The 15,578-nt window shown below is 50.8% G+C and overlaps 1 protein-coding gene across 5 annotated transcripts in view; it reads left to right on the top strand.

The window, feature by feature from the left end:
- Window positions 1–15,578, top strand: part of AGPAT4 (1-acylglycerol-3-phosphate O-acyltransferase 4) — a 112,301-nt gene that overhangs the window by 87,767 nt on the left and 8,956 nt on the right. For 3 of the 5 annotated variants that reach the window (XM_037023935.2, XM_073219862.1, XM_037023916.2), the window contains 3 exons: window positions 8,624–8,785; window positions 9,229–9,382; window positions 13,116–13,218. In XM_037023935.2, coding sequence (XP_036879830.2) covers window positions 8,624–8,785; window positions 9,229–9,382; window positions 13,116–13,218 — 419 coding nt within the window. The remainder of the gene's footprint in view (window positions 1–8,623; window positions 8,786–9,228; window positions 9,383–13,115; window positions 13,219–15,578) is intronic. The other 2 variants (XM_037023922.2, XM_037023932.2) reach the window with 2 other exon arrangements.

Raw genomic sequence — 15,578 nt, 5'->3', positions numbered from 1 at the left:
TAGGGGATATAGTACAGCTCTGCCTGAAAACAGATTGAGTTTCTGTTGAATTTCTTCGTACAGGGACAAGTAGGAGAGGATTATTATCCCCATGCAGAGGGTAATCTGATGTCACTCACAAAGCTCCATGCTGCCTTCTGAACACAAGGGCTTATGATGATGGTAGCAACTGAGGCCTCTTCCAAATATTTATCTGACGAATGTATATTGTGTGTATTTTTTGTAGAAGACACTGGGCTGGGTGTTAAGGAGATACAGAGATGGACTGAAAGATACAGTGACTTTATAACTTAGAGGGGTAAAGAAGGGACTCACACACCTGCCCCACCACACAGGGGTCGAAGAGGCCAACGGCAGAAGGTGTGGGTGGGCAAGGGTGATGCCCAAATCCGTCACCACATGCCTGCCGGTCAGTCCAGTGCCAGCCTCCCAGGGGTCACTGGCCTTTGTGGGAGGTCCCTAAGGCCCTGGGGAGGAGCTGGGGGCTCTGTGGTAAAGGCAGAAATTGGGGGTGAGTTCTGAAGCTTGGGCAGCTCTGCTGACCGACCTGTGGGGAAGAATCTCAGTATTTTAACAGCTGGTGTAACATTTACCAGCACACTGACTATTGGCTCCCAGGGACAGAAAAGACTTCCAGCAGGTGACAACACTGGGACAGGCCTGGAAGGTAGGATTTTAGGAGGGGATGGGATATCAAGGGAAAGGACAGTTAGAGGCAGGGGACAGAGGCGAGGGGTGCCTGGGAGCATGATGGACCCAGTCAGTGAGGAAGGGCCCTGGGCTCTGCTGACAGCTTCTCCCTGCATGGGCCTTGCCCTCTCCCCGGCCTGATTTCACTGTCCACCAGCTCAAGGTGGCTGTGGGGTGACTGGGGACGTACTGAACCAAATCCAAAAGAAGGGTCCGGGCTGCTGCCCTTTGGCGGCACTCACCTGAGCAGAGGAAGCGGGCTGCACTGCTCCTGGCAGACCACAGACAGATGTCATGACACCCTACAAAACCACTCAGGGGCTGAGAGGAGAACCAAAGCCGGACTGCTGGCGTCCCTGCGACTCTACCAGGACGCCGCTGGTCAGGAACACCAGATGCGGTTCCTTCTGAGGAAGATCGCCCCATTTGGAAACCAGAGTTTCTTAAAATTTGACTCTACAAGGATCACTTTCCTAAGGAAAGTTCTTCTGCAGGAAAATGTCAGTGCGTATTTTGTTTACAAAACCTGCATGAATAGTATTTCCTATAAACTTCGATTCTAACACTCTCCAAATTGTGGGTTTCCTATGGTTCTTTTTTTTTTAGAACATGTAAAAACGTAGCAAAAAAGTAGACACTCTGAAAAATGAATCTATGCCTCCTGAGCTCAGATAGAAAGAACAATTGTTTCTTTTCCATCTTCTTGCTCAAGAACAGTTCTCCGATAAGGGAGGTGGGGGAGAGACAGCTGTGTAGGCCATAAAAGCCAATGGCTTGGAGTCCCACAGATACAGACTTGAACCCTGGCTCCTGCCTTTACCAGCTACACGACTTTGGGGAGGTTGTCTGACTTTTCAGAACCTCAGTTAATAATTCCCGTTTCATGGTGTTACAAGGGTTTACTGAGCATAAGTAAAATATGCACTTCAAGTGCCTAGCACAAAATAGATGTGCATCAGTTATTAATTGCCTTGCCCCGAATTAGTTTCTCATCATTGACCTTTATCATATTAATGGAAAGTAAGATAGTGTGGAAAACAGACGGGAGAAGGAATGCTTTGCTAATGGGGCTGAGCCAGCTGGCCTGGCCCTGGGGCCCCAAGCCACTGCAATCTCCCGTCCCCTTCAGGCTGAGTGCTGTCAGATTTCCCTGCATCCCAGTTCCTCTGTACGTGCGGGTCAAGTGCTCTTGGGCTACAAAGAGATGAGAAGTTTCTAGATGTGGAGGAGTGTTTTGTTTTGCTCTCCCAAAGGAGAGGCTGCACCTGCAGCCGCAGTTCTGTCAACTCTGGGAGCTGGTTTTGCCCCAGGAAGGGCGCTCCGCCACCAGCCTCAGAGGGTTGATCAGCAGCCCTGCCTGCATCGCCGCCCAGCACCCGCACATGCTGGGAGGAGGCAGGTGCCACTTCTTGCCCGTGTTCACCAGCCAGGCAGGTGTGCTGCGATCTGACAGTACACAGATAAGGAACCCAGGAGAAGGGCGATGGATAAAACCCCTCACAGCTCAAGCAGTGTAGTTCCCAGTTAGACCCATCAAGGTCTTTTATATTAACAGAATCTTTGGGCATTATCTTTAATAAGCCAAAGGTGGACTGCACTGAGGATTTTAAATCTGGGCTTGCCAAGGGCAGTGGTGCCGTGAGCCTCTGTCCTCCTCCTCTTACAGTGCTCAGCAAATTGGAGAGCCTGGGATGTTGCTCTGGGAGCCGAGTCCTTGTCACACCCACCTGCTACCCCCACCCCCACACCCTGTCTCCATGTGCTGCCTTCCATGGGTGATCGAACACCTGCTGGCTAGAGGGTGCTGCAAGAGGAACGAGCTCAGGGGCCCTGCTCCCCCCACCCCTCCCTGGAATTCCTTCTCCTCTGTCTCCCTCTCTGCCCAGGCCTGGCGCCACACCAGGGAGGACTCAGGCTGGCCATCTGGAGCAGAGGCTGGGAAGGGGACCTGGGCCCAGGAGCAGGGACAGGGCATTGTTCAGGGACTCCTCTCTCATTTGTTTTACCTGGATCCCAGATCCACAGACCAGAGCCAAGTATGATTGAATATCCAGCATCTAAGAGCACCCTTCTTTGTCCCCAAATGCTCTTCCTTTCCCCCTCCAGGTCTGCACACCAGTCAAACCAAGACCAGTTTAGGACTTGGCAGAAGGGAGGGAGGGAGGCTGGATGGGAAAAGACCTTCTCAAGAGCCAAGGGGCTCTGCGCACTCTGCTTGACTTGGGTGAATACTGCATGTTTATTTCCTGTCTAAGGGACATGAATTCGCAGGGAGTGCCTTTGTTTCATGTTTGTTTTATGCATTCCCCTGTGGCCATGGCTGATTGTGGCACAGTCTTCATGTTGCTTTGAGACCCTCTTGAAAATTTTCTGGTAGTGTGAGGCCCCCAGCATGCTCCTTGTTAGCATCAGAGAAAGGAGAGAGCAAGAGACAGAAACTTGATGTAGGCGGAATTAAGGCAAGTATGTGTTATCCCGGTTGGCACAAACTGGCCTCTCTCCTTTACACAAACCCACACATATAGAGCTGACTCATTATTTTGAACCCATGTCCACATTTACTGTAGCTAGGGACTTAGATTTCAGAGACAGAATTTAATACCATCCGTCCTTTCTTGCATTCTCTTTTGTCCGAGAGCATGGTCTGTTCAACAACTTAACTGAGGAATTTAGTGGTAGAAGGAAGAGAAATTGCTAACTTTCTGTTTTTCTCTTCCTTCTAGATTTTGGGCAACTCAAGGCCATTGATAATCATGTCCATCTTTGTGTTCCTAGGACCTGACACAAAGAAGGTATTTAACAAATACCTGTTGTATGGACAGAACAGTTTTGGAGTTAAAGTTCACACATAATGCATTAAAATAGAGGCTGAGATCCTCATTGGCTTGCTGGTCCTCTGCAGGGCTGGGGTAAATGGCTTGGCTGGGCCCCACCCATCTCAAACATTTGCAACTGTCTCTAGCTCAGAGTTAAGAAAAAAATTCAAAGTATTAAACTGTGCATGCTTTAGCCTGCTTGTTATTAAAGTCTTATCTGTGTTCAAAGTTCCACTTAAACTATTCCAATTCAGGTATTTGATGTGTTTAGTGGGACTAAATGACCTTGGGTGAACCCAAGTGATTAACTGGTGACTATACTGGTGACTATTCAGGAGTGGTCATCTGTTTGGAACCTGGAAGAGATATTCATGCAAACGGCACCTTGATCAGGGCGCATCATGTTGACAAGTCCCAGTCCCTAACTGTTCTCTGCTAGTCCCTACAGAGGGGTATAGGAGGTGGGGGAATTCTGGAAAGGTTTCAACCATCCTACAAACTCAGCATCAAAGCTTATTATTTCATCTCATTAGTTAGCAGGAGGCCACACTGGAAAAAAACCTTAATAGGAAAGTCCTGACTCTGCTCATTTTTCACAGAGGCTGTGTGGAGCTGAGAGAAGTGAGGCGAGAGCCACATAATCTCAGGGTTCGAAGGCCCTGAATCTCAGCATGTCCTTAGAGCAGTTCTTCCTAGAGCCGTGTGGGTGCTGCACAGGGGTTGACCAGTTGGCTGGAGGTGCTGACTCTGGAATTCAGTGGGGCTGGCTGCTCTCCTGAGCAACTGGGTAACCCTGACTGTGATTATGGGTTACTTACTAGCTTCATTGGGCAGCTGTGGTGAGATGATTCTCAATCTCTCCTTCTCTCTCTCTTTCTCTCTCTCTCTCTCTTTCTCTCTCTCTCTCTCTCTCTCACACACACACACACACACACAAACACACACACACAAACACACTCAAAAGTTTCATACACTTTTTAAGTATAGAATGCTATAGGGTGACAGTGACTCCATGCAGCAGCTAGAAGACAGCCAGATGGTTCACTTTGGCCCCCTGTTGTGGGTCACTCTGTATTGCCAATGAACATTTTTTATTTTCTAGATATATTTGTGTTTAGATGGGTCTGTTGGTAAATCTAACTCATCAGTAAATCCTCTCATGTCTACCTTCAAATTAAATCCAGAATCAGTGCAGTTGGTACATTCTCTCTTAAAGGTCTTACCAACCACACACACAAACCTTTGCTTTGCCTGGGAGAGTCATGTATTGAGATATATATATTGAGTTTCTAGGGGAGCTATAAGTGTATTTGAATAGTAGGTTTCTAGTCTCTTGGTCTTAAATGAGTTAACTCCTATAAATCTCTTTGCACAAGGCCTGTCAGAGGGTGCTTTAATAAATGTAACCTCTTATTATTACTCTCTGCTGAAGCATGGTGTAAGAAATGGGCCATGGGAAGAGGCGTTCAGCCACTGTACTGCTCTGGGATGGTGATACGGCTACACATTACTGAACACCTGAGTGTCAGGTACTAGACTCAGTGCTCTTGTGTATATTTCCGTATGTTTTTAAACCTTTACAGCAACCCTCTGAGGAATTACTTTCCTCATAATACAGCCAGGAACACCGAGGCTCTGGAGAGTTAAGTATCTGGACCTCAGTCACATACCTGGGCCATGGTAGCGTCTGGTTAAAACCAGGACTGTCAGATTCCAAAACTTTCCATGAAGTTCTTTTGTCCCTGACAAAAGGAAATCAGGTCAAGATTTTTTGGATTTGGGAGGTAAAAGTTTCTATCTTACTATATTAAAACATTTCTTATATCAAATAAATACAGTTAGCATCAAGGCCTTGTCTGTTACATTCAGATAACATCCAGAAATTTAAGGTTGAAAGATGTATTAATTCAACATGAAAACAGAAATTCCTCCTCAGTTCCTTTTGATCATCAAAAACAAACAGGCTGTTTTTGATCCAGTGCCTCACTTATGTTTCAGAAGCAAATGGTTGAAAACATGCTGATGTCGCCCACCTCTTAAAAATGGCATTGTCAGAGAGACAGTGAAAAATATTTTGCTGATAAAAAACAGGAAAATCTAATAAAATAAGAAAGTCATACCTAATCTGACCTCCCAGCTACAGCTACTGTTATTTTTCTGTTTTATTTTTTTCATATAATCATAATCAGACTATAGACCCAACTTTGATTCCAGATCTTTAAAATATATAATAGGCATTTCCCCAGACGTTCACTATTCATAGAAAAAAAATTTTACAGCCTCTGAATCAAGGGTTGACAAATGTCTGTAGGTGGCCAGATAGCTAATACTTTAGGCTTTGTGGACCACAGAGCTTCTGTCCAATAACTATTCAACTCAGCTGTTGCAGCATGAAAGCAGCTGTAGGCAAAACATACATGAAAGACAGCAGCTGTGTTCCAATAAAACTTTATGAAAACAGTTTGCTGATCCCCGCTGTATAGCATTATATTATGAACTATATGGTATATCACATATACCACAATTCATCTACCTGTTCTACTATGGGACATTTAGATCATTTTCAGTGCTCTAACACAGACCGTGATGGACACACAGCCCCTTGAGGTCACCTGTTTGGTCCACCCCACATCACCGTCAAAGTTACTGTTTGCTTTTAGCAGCAGGTCATCAAAGGCCAACCACTAAACCCATGTAGGTTTTGTGGGATGGAGCCATCAATAGAAAATACCCCTGACAGGACTTTTTCCCACAAGATAGCTGTGATTGACAGCATTGGACCGCTTCCCCTCCCCGACACAGTGGCTGCTGCTTTAGAATATGTGATTCACCTCCTGGCTCTTGAACAGATCATTCCTTATAACGCCATCATATTGCCACAGACTGTGGTTGGAATGAGTTCAGGAATATGTAATTATTGGAAAGAGTCCCACCTGCCAAGAAGATAAGTTCAATTCATTGGTGAAAATTTTTTGTTTTGTTTTATCTTAACGGCTGTGCGGAGGGTGTTGACTGAACACCACAAGTCAGCATGAGGACGTCCTGCTGACCGTGGAGGGCTGAGGGACAGAGGGGCCTCCCGGCCTGAGACCCAATGGAGGATGTACATGGAGGGGCTCTTCAACGGCTCCTCTAAGAACAGTGGCGATCCCCAGGGCCGTTTGTTTGCATGTTTTTGAGTGACAGGCATTTCCTTCTCATTTATGGCATGAGAAAGCATGAGTCAGGAAAATTAGTTCATCCTTTTAGTAAATTAAACTCATGTTGAAAAAAGAAAAGCAGACTACAATAAAGATTCTTAATAGTGACGTGGCTCATGCTGTCACGGGCCCTCCACAGTTCGAGAGGGATGGGAACCCAAATTCCAGTGGCTCCAGCCATGGACACCCCGTCTCCTCAGGTAGCAGCAGGGCTGCAGCCAGAGGTCTCTGGGTTGGCCGAGCAGCTCTGATGGCCTCAGCGTTTCTAGGCTATTGTCCCCAGGTTGAGATATGAGGGTCAACACCGTGACCTGCTCGGCAGCCATGTTCGTGGCAGGGAAATGGGCCTGGCCTTCTGGCTATCTCTCTTTTTCTCAGGGAGCAAGGTCTTCCCAGAAGCCCCAGAACATATGTGCCCACAGCAACCTTTGAGCTGCCTTGGCCAGAATTGGTCCTATGCCCACACTGGCCAAGGGGTCCAGTGGGACGCCCAGCTGGGATGACACAGCTCATGTCACCCCAGAGCCTGAGCATGTTGCCTCTGGAACAAAATGGATAATGTAAATGGAAGAGGAGGGGCGACAGCTGTGGGTGGGTGGCCCCCAGGTCTGACCAAGAGCCTCGATGGCTATTAATGTTTATCATGGACTTTGGCGTTCAGCAGACAACCTGGCCTAAATGCTCAGCATCCGCAGCTGTTAGCTTTGTGATTCTGAACAAGTTACTTAACATCTCTGAGCCTCCATTTGATGATCTGTACAATGGGGGTACCTATTCCTACTATTGGTTTCAAGTTGAATAGCATTTAAAGTAACTACAAAGTACTTAGCTTGTGCATGGCATGCTGAAAGTGAGTTCTTGCCACTAGTCCTTCTGGGGCAGGCCCTGAATTTTATGGCTTGATTCTTTTTAAAAGAATTTATGTACTGGATTTATGGGAAAAACAAAAATAAAACCCACCAAAACACGGAGATGCTAATCTAGAAAGGCATCTGTGCCCTGCTCATCCCCAACCCCATGTGGGAAGGTATTTGCTGTTTTTTGAGTAAAGGGAGCAGTGGCTGTTCACATCTTTCTCTGGCTGGTGTGAGCAGGTTGGGGTGGCCATCACCCTTGCTGTACTTCTGAGCCCCTTAGGTTCTGGGGCATAATCAGCTGTTATCACCAGAGCACAGCTCTGGCCACCAGGACTGCCCACATCATGGCCTGCTATTTGCCCCTGTGTGTCTCCCCTACCGCCTCCACCCCCCTGGATACCGGGTCTTCCCAGGCCCAGCACAGGCCGTGTAGTCCCCAGGTGCTGGTTAGGGGCCCATGCCAAGCAGCCTGGAGACCAGCCTTCAAGGTGCCCAGACCACTTTCAGCCTTAGAGCAAAGCTGGAAGGCAACAGATGGAAAGCTCCCAACGAGAATGAGCGATCTGAGCTTAATGCCAGGTGCCACCACTTCCTGGCCATATGACCCGGAGAACCCGCTGGGCCGGGTTTCCTCACCCGTGGGAGGAGAGGAAAGTCTGCCCTGCCTGCAGAGCCAGCAGCCAGCACAGCTGGGGAGCACTGGGTGAGAGCTGGGGACAGTATGAGGAACCGGTGTCAGCCCTGCACAGCGGGCTTGGTGAGCACATGCCACCGGTCCATGGAGAGCCGTGGAGGACAATCCAGGCATCCCCAAGACCCTGAGATGTTCCTCACTGTCCCAGACGCCTGACCCCCCCCCCCCCCCGAGCAAGGCCCCCGTCCTAGCTGACGGTGGGGGCTCCAGAGTCAGGTCAGCCCCGTCTTGCTCCATCCGTCACGTTCCGGAGCTGCCCCCACAGGCCTGTGGGCACACACTGACTGCTCCCCGGCATCTCCAGCAGCCGCCGGGCAGAGCCCCATCACCCTTTCACAGACACCCGGGCCCTGTCCTCTGTTTCAGGGCTCCAAAGTCCTGGCCAAGAAGGAGCTGGCCTACGTGCCGATAATCGGCTGGATGTGGTACTTCACGGAGATGGTCTTCTGCACGCGCAAGTGGGAGCAAGACCGCAAGACCGTCTCACAGAGCCTGCTGCGCCTCCGGGACTACCCGGAGAAGTACTTCGTACGTAAGGCCCAAAGCGACGTGCCTCACCCTCACCCACCAGCCCCGGTGCGCTCCGCCCCTACACCTGGCGCCTCGCGGCTGCCGGCCAACCTACCCCGTGCACCCTGCCTGCACCCTTCCCACTGGACAAGCCAGTGTGGAAGTGAGCCCTCAGGGTCTTTGGTCCCGTGCAGACGCACACTCAGGGAGCTCTTCTCATGTGTACACACATGCACACACACGCTCTCACTCTACTTCCTAAGTCTCAGGTGGTAAATCCCTTGTCTCCGTGAGCTCAGGCCCCAGCCCAGGGCAGGGCGAGGCGCATCTGCCAGCCACCCCACCCTGGCCATTCCCTCAGGGCTCCTGTAGGACCGTGTGCAAAAGCGGGGATGGCCTGTGACCGCGGGGGCGTATGTGTGACCGCGGGCTGGGTGTGACCACAGCCCTGTCACTTCCAGTTCCTGATTCACTGCGAGGGCACCCGGTTCACAGAGAAGAAGCACCAGATCAGCATGCAGGTGGCCCAAGCCAAGGGGCTGCCCAGCCTCAAGTACCACTTGCTGCCGCGCACCAAAGGCTTCACCATCACCGTGAGGAGTTTGAGAAATGTAGGTAAGGAAGACCCCGGTCTCCCCTACCCTGGCCTCCCCACTGCGCAAGGAAAACCGAACCCAGCACCCCTGACACAAAAGCTTCTTGGCAGTGCTTCCCAGCCGAGTGTGGCTGGTAGCCAGGAGGGCCAGAGGGGACAGGATGGCACGTGCACACCAGTTAGCCAGATCCAGGCACCTGGCATCAGCAGTGTGGCTGCTGCCTGCTCACACACACTTGCTCACACAGGGGCACAAACGCACGCACGCGCACACACACACGCACGTTTGGCAAGCACCGCCCTCTGCTGCTCAGCACCGGTATTGCAAGGCTGTGGGGACTGGGTGGAACCCCAGGTCATCACCTGATTAGCTCAGGTTTGCGTCGTTGTTTTGCTTTATTTGGCATTTCTTGCCCATTTTGGCACCAGCTGCCTCCAGATGATGAACTCTGTGACCTTGTCATCTGCAGCAGCTGACCCTCTGAGTTCGGAGCCCTAAATCACTGGGTAAGCATAAGGAAGGGACAACAATGATGTGTCTCCTCTGGGCCTGGCTGCTCTGTCTCCCTCATGCTCACTTCCTTTAGGAACACCACGCCCATGCTCTCCGCCCCTGCGAAAGCTCCCGGGAGGCCCTGCTGTGGCTGTGCGCTCTGACGCAGCGCCGCAGCTGCACAGCCTCCCTCGCGTCCTCTGGGGCCGGGCTGCGTCCCGGGGAGGGCCAACGGCCCTCAGCTGTCCTCTCCACCTTGGGAGGCAAGGGGCACGGGCCTCCCTCCCTCTGTGCCTGCATCACGTCAGGGACTGTGGGCCATGCAGTGGTCTCTGGTGGTGCCCACAGGGCCACCAGGAGCTTTGTGGCCATGAGGACCCCTCTACCCAGACCTCCTGCTAGAGCCGTGGGGCCACTGAATCTGCGCTTAACGTGTCCCCAAGTGAGGTCTCTTTAACAGGTCACCCAGAAAGGAGTCTAAGACCCCCCAACCCCACATCTCCTCCCACCCAGGCTACTGTCCACGTGGCCTTTGTGGCCCTGCCCTGGCCGCCCCTCGGTGTCCCTGCTCTGACCTTCGTCCAGCTGACTCTGGTTTCCTCTTGCCCAAAGTCTGCCTTGCTTCCTTCCTACCCGACCCCACCCCACCACCTCTAGTCACCAACTGCTCCCCCTGGCCCATGCTGCATGCATTGCCCACAGACATTACCATCATCATTGCTTACAACACCCAGCACCCACCATCACGCCAGGGAAAGGAAAGAAAAGCAGGAGAAGTTGCTTGCAGGACTGAGGTCCCATCAGGGAGGGCCACCTCCACCCTCCCTCTCCTCTGCCCATGCCCCCAAAGGAGCCTTGCCACAGTGGGGCACCAGCTGGGGGAGTTCATTTGCTCTGGATTCACCCCAAGGACTAAAACCTGCCTGTCACTAGCTCTCTGGCCCTGCCCACCTGCTGTGTGGCCCTCCTCAGCCTCCCAGACACAAGCTGCTTCCGTTCTGCACCATCCACCAGCGTCAGAGCATCAGAAGACCAAGCCATGGGTCCTGGCTCCTGCCCTCGCCAGCTGTGTGATGCTGGGCAAGTCACCTCACCTCTCTGACCCTAAGCTTGCTCTTCTGTAGAACCTCTCAGGGTGGCAAGGAGGGTCAAATGAGAAACTCCATGGAGCGCTCAGCATCAGGTCTGGCACGTCATGAACATCTAGCCAAGTGCTGGCTATTGCCAGGAGCCACCTGCTGACCCCCAGCTCTCCTCACCTTCCCTGGTGGGTGTGCCCAGCTTCTAGGTCTGGCTTTCCCCATATGGGTTCCCCCAGCGAGACTTGCTGACTGAGCTCTGCCCACAGGCCGCGGCAGGCAAAGCTGCCCAGGTCTGCAGGCCGTGCCGCCCCTGAGGGTAACAGCCCACGTGCAGCCACCTCCCATATGCCTGGAGCACAAGCCCCCCAGATTCAATGAAGCAAACTTATGCTTTTACTCCCAGTTTGCAGATGAGGAAGCTGGGGCTCAGAGCTAAGTTAAGGAATTTATCCCAAGTGGTTTGGCTAGTGCCCAGCAGGCTGGGGATTCACACCGGGGCTGCCTGCCCAGTGGCAGGACTGGGGGTCTCCCATCCCTCTCAAGGGCTCTGCAGACAGACGGATTCAGTGACAGGCCCGGTTCTTTCACTCCAAGACCCTTCCTTTGGGGTTTCCCCTCTGGAAAAGGAGGGAATTGTGCAAATCACTAGTCTGGGGCTGTTCCTGGGGGCCTCTGCTGTGTGTGCCCGTCTCCCGTGCAGCCACTGGGCTGAAAGAGGCTGTCAACGCCGAACTTCCTCCCCAGCCTGAGCTCTGCCACCCTTTCTTGTTCTCAAACCCAGACTCCACAGCCAAACCCCGTACAGCTTGAATGCTTTGTACTCTATGCAATTTTATGCTTAAAATGCCTGGAAAATGTAAAAGCCATGGAGGTTATTTTCCATCAGCCTTACTCCTAGGGACGGCGAGGCCTCTCCCCACCAGGGGATCTGACAGCCTTCAGCCCCAGGCTGACTGAGGATGAGGACGCGGAGTGCTCCCGGTGGGGCTGCAGGGGTGGGAGGGCCTCCGCGGGGTGGGGGGGCACCCCAGGCACTCCTGCAGGCCCACAGGAGGGACCCTCTCCCATTGGCAAAAACGGACTCAAGCTGCCAGCACGCCCCCTGCAGGCCTGCCAGCGCCTACAGCTGCAGGCCAAGGAAAGTGGGCCATGATTTTCTTACTGATTTTTCAGTCTCGATTCTTCATAGTCCCAACCAGACAAGAGGCTTTCTACCCTCCTGCGATCCACCTACTCACCTTATTAAGAGTAATCGCACATAGCAAAGCTCTCAGTGAAGTGCCAGGCTCACAGTTGGTTGAACACAAACGCTGGGCCCTGTGGGAGGTGCTGACACTCCTCATCTCAGCAACCAGTGACGAAGGCCTCCCGAGTCCCATTCTCCAGGGGAACTGGGCTCAGGAAGGCTGTGACATGTGGAAGAGAGGGTCCCACGGGCACCCAGCCTGACTCCCAAAGTCCTGTTCTTCACCCTGCCCAGTCCTGCCTCCCTGACTGTAGGGAGTGGCCATCTGCTCCCGCCCCCAGCTCATTCCTGCATTCCGCCGTCCATCCATCCCCCGTCCAGCAAGTATTTGCCAAGCACGGACCAGGTCCCAGGGCTGCAACCGTGAATTCTGACATAACCTTCAGTATGCCGACAGGTCAGCTCAGCCTTTGGCAGGCCCAGGAAGTCCCGGCACCTCGTTTGTTTCCCAGCCACGTTCCACTGACTGCGATTAAATTCCTTAAGTTCCCAGCATCTTATTCTAGTTTTATAGGCATCTTATTTATCTAAGGGAAAAACAGTTATAAAATGGCCCTGCCGCCATACCTTAGATAGACCCTTTGACAGTATGCTTTGGAATGAATTATCCTACTATGATATTTGTTTAAATATTGGTATTTGATGTAGTACATCTAGATGGGACATTGCAGTACTTCTATAAACTCATCTGACTTCAGCAATAACTGTTTTCTATTACTAAGTTGTATTGTACTTTTCTGATTACAAAAGGTGGCGTGCGTTCCATGTAGACCACTTGGACGATACAGAAAGGCATGCGGCGGCAGCAGTAGTCCCCGCATTCTGATGTGATTAGTTAGCAGCTTGATTATTGTTTTCCAATGTGTGTATCTACAAAACAAAATTGGGTTCACATGCTATATACTGCTTTGTATTTGTTTTATTTTTTATAGTTTCAGCTGTATATGACTGTACACTCAATTTCAGAAATAATGAAAACCCAACGCTGCTGGGAGTCCTAAATGGAAAGAAATATCACGCAGATTTATATGTCAGGTAAGTTGGCCCCACTCTCCTTCCAGAAAGAGGGCCCCATTTCCAATGCATCACAAATGGCCTTCCTCCAGGGAAATCTGTCAGATACTCTTTTGTCTGCAGTCCGTACTGAACTTATTCACAGTCTGTACTAATATCAAGACACCATTACGGTAAAGAACCAAGTGCAGCCTCCTCTCTCTTCAGCCACCTCCTCTCACCGACTCGCTCTTGTTAGAGCTCAGGCTGGACAAATGGAAGCCAGTACTGTACAGTCACTTTGAGACTGAGTGTGAAGAGACTATTTTTTGACCCTTTTTCTCAAAGGGTGCTGATTCACACAGATCCGAGCATATACGATGTAGAAGGAGGTCTTGGAGCAAATGGAGAACATTTTAGCCATCCCTCACATATGTGCCATATTCCAGCTTATGATGTTATTGAAAACACTTCAAGAGATATCAGACAAACAAGTTCTTCTCTATGTACCAGCTGACAGGAGAGGTCTGAGCCCGGCCTTCTGCAGTGCCATTGGGATGAGCAGAAAGCAGCTGAAACCGTAGAACACAGTGGTGATTCCGCATTAAGGGCAATGTGATGGGGCTCTGGGACGGCTCGGGTTTCCCGTGCGGGAGGGTGTCTTCCCTGGAGGCCCACCAACACGATTCAACATGACCCATGACTGGAGAACCAGCTGGGTGTTCTAGCACATTCTGACCCTACAGACGCCATATGACAACTCGGCAATGTGAAACCACAATGGCCGGCCATCTCCTCTAGGCTGTGTGAGAAGCGCAACATGCCCAGAGAGAAGCTTTGGTGGACTGACTGCCTGCATTAAATTTCCTATCTGGAAATCACTCTGGTTGCCCCTTTAGTGATAGGAAAGAAGCATCATAATTATCAGTTTTTCTTTTCTAACAGTGCAGCAGACAGTCCACCTTATTACTCAGCTACAAGGCTGATGAGGGCAGAAAACCACCCACCTTCCCAAAGGAGGCCTTCTCCCAGAAGTCAAGTGGGGTTTTATCCCAGTTCCTTTAACGCCTGGCAAGAACTCTCCTCAGCACCCAGGCAGGCTCAGGTAGAGTAAGCAAGGCTATTTTACCTCCACAAGGCCTTTCTCAGGTAACTGCATCTCTCTGGAGCACATGTAGGAATCGGGGCATAAACAGCTGAAATGATGCCACGTTCAGCCAGTGAAGCCAGTTTATTGCCATGGCCTCGGAGGAAGGCTATTTATGCTACTGGGCACACACTTCTTATTGCAATTGCCCAGTAAACATGACAGAAGCATTTTCACGGTATACCTCGATACAACATCTTAAAACATGAAGGGCAATAATGTCAAGTAAGTTACTAAAAAGAGTGAAATTGCCTTAAACTCCCACCACCTGAATAAAGAAATGGTAGGCAGGCTTTCTAGCCCTCATCCAGAAACACACTTGGAGATCTGGTCTCCAAACCACAGTAAATCAGAAAGAGCAAAGAAGCCGAGTGTTCATGGAAGTATATGTAGGAGCTTCCAGGGTAACTTTGAATTATGTGAAAAACCCCTCTGTGCAATACACGCTCTGTTATCAGATGAAATGCCACCGTTTATTCCCTTAACAGGCTAGAGTGGGATGGATAAATCCTAAAAATCTATCTCATTACTAAAATAGTCCTGGGCCAGAAAGGGGAGTGAAATGACCCATGGAAAATCATGGTGGATGAAGAATTTTACATGGACAAAACCAGATGTAAATAAACATGCCTTAAAATCACAAAGCCAGCAACCTGAGAACAGAAATGTACATGGAACAGGACACATGGCCCAGACCTCCCCCTTGCTCAGGATGGGTTGTTTGCAGATGGCTGAGCCCTCAGCTGTGCCAGCCTCAGCCCCGCAGCCACCCTGGAATTGCTCACATACCACTGCTGAGTGAAGTGTGGGAGCCACAGAGCCTGGGGAGGGTCCCTGGCTTCTCCCATCCTGGGGCAACATTAGTTCCCAAGATATACTTTTTTTTTTTTTTGCTAAAATCCTTGCAGAAAGTTGGTCTCAACACTGCCAGGAGGTCAAAAGAATCAGTTGATAGGAGGTACTTCGCCATTAGCATTAAAGTCATTACCTGGCTAAGGAAAGTCCTAGCATATTATTGCCTGTACTTAGATTCTGTGTATATTGGATTATCTCGTGTGGAAACTGAGGCAGTATTGCCCCCCACCCAAGGGGCACACATAGGAGTTTGGAGTCTTTCCGTGGGGTAGGAAGGGTGGAAAGAGGCAGGTGGCCCCCCCGCCTGGATGGCCGTCCTGCCTGACCGCGGACCCAGGCCCTGGGCCATCCCTTCACGGGCCGTGACTAAGTCTGTGCCTGTATTTCCTCAATACAAAGG

This window comes from Manis javanica, chromosome 13 (assembly GCF_040802235.1).
Source record: "Manis javanica isolate MJ-LG chromosome 13, MJ_LKY, whole genome shotgun sequence".
In the NCBI taxonomy this organism is placed as follows: Eukaryota; Metazoa; Chordata; class Mammalia; order Pholidota; family Manidae; genus Manis; species Manis javanica.
Note: the sequence above shows the minus strand (reverse complement) of the source record. Positions and strands in the feature narration are given on the sequence as shown.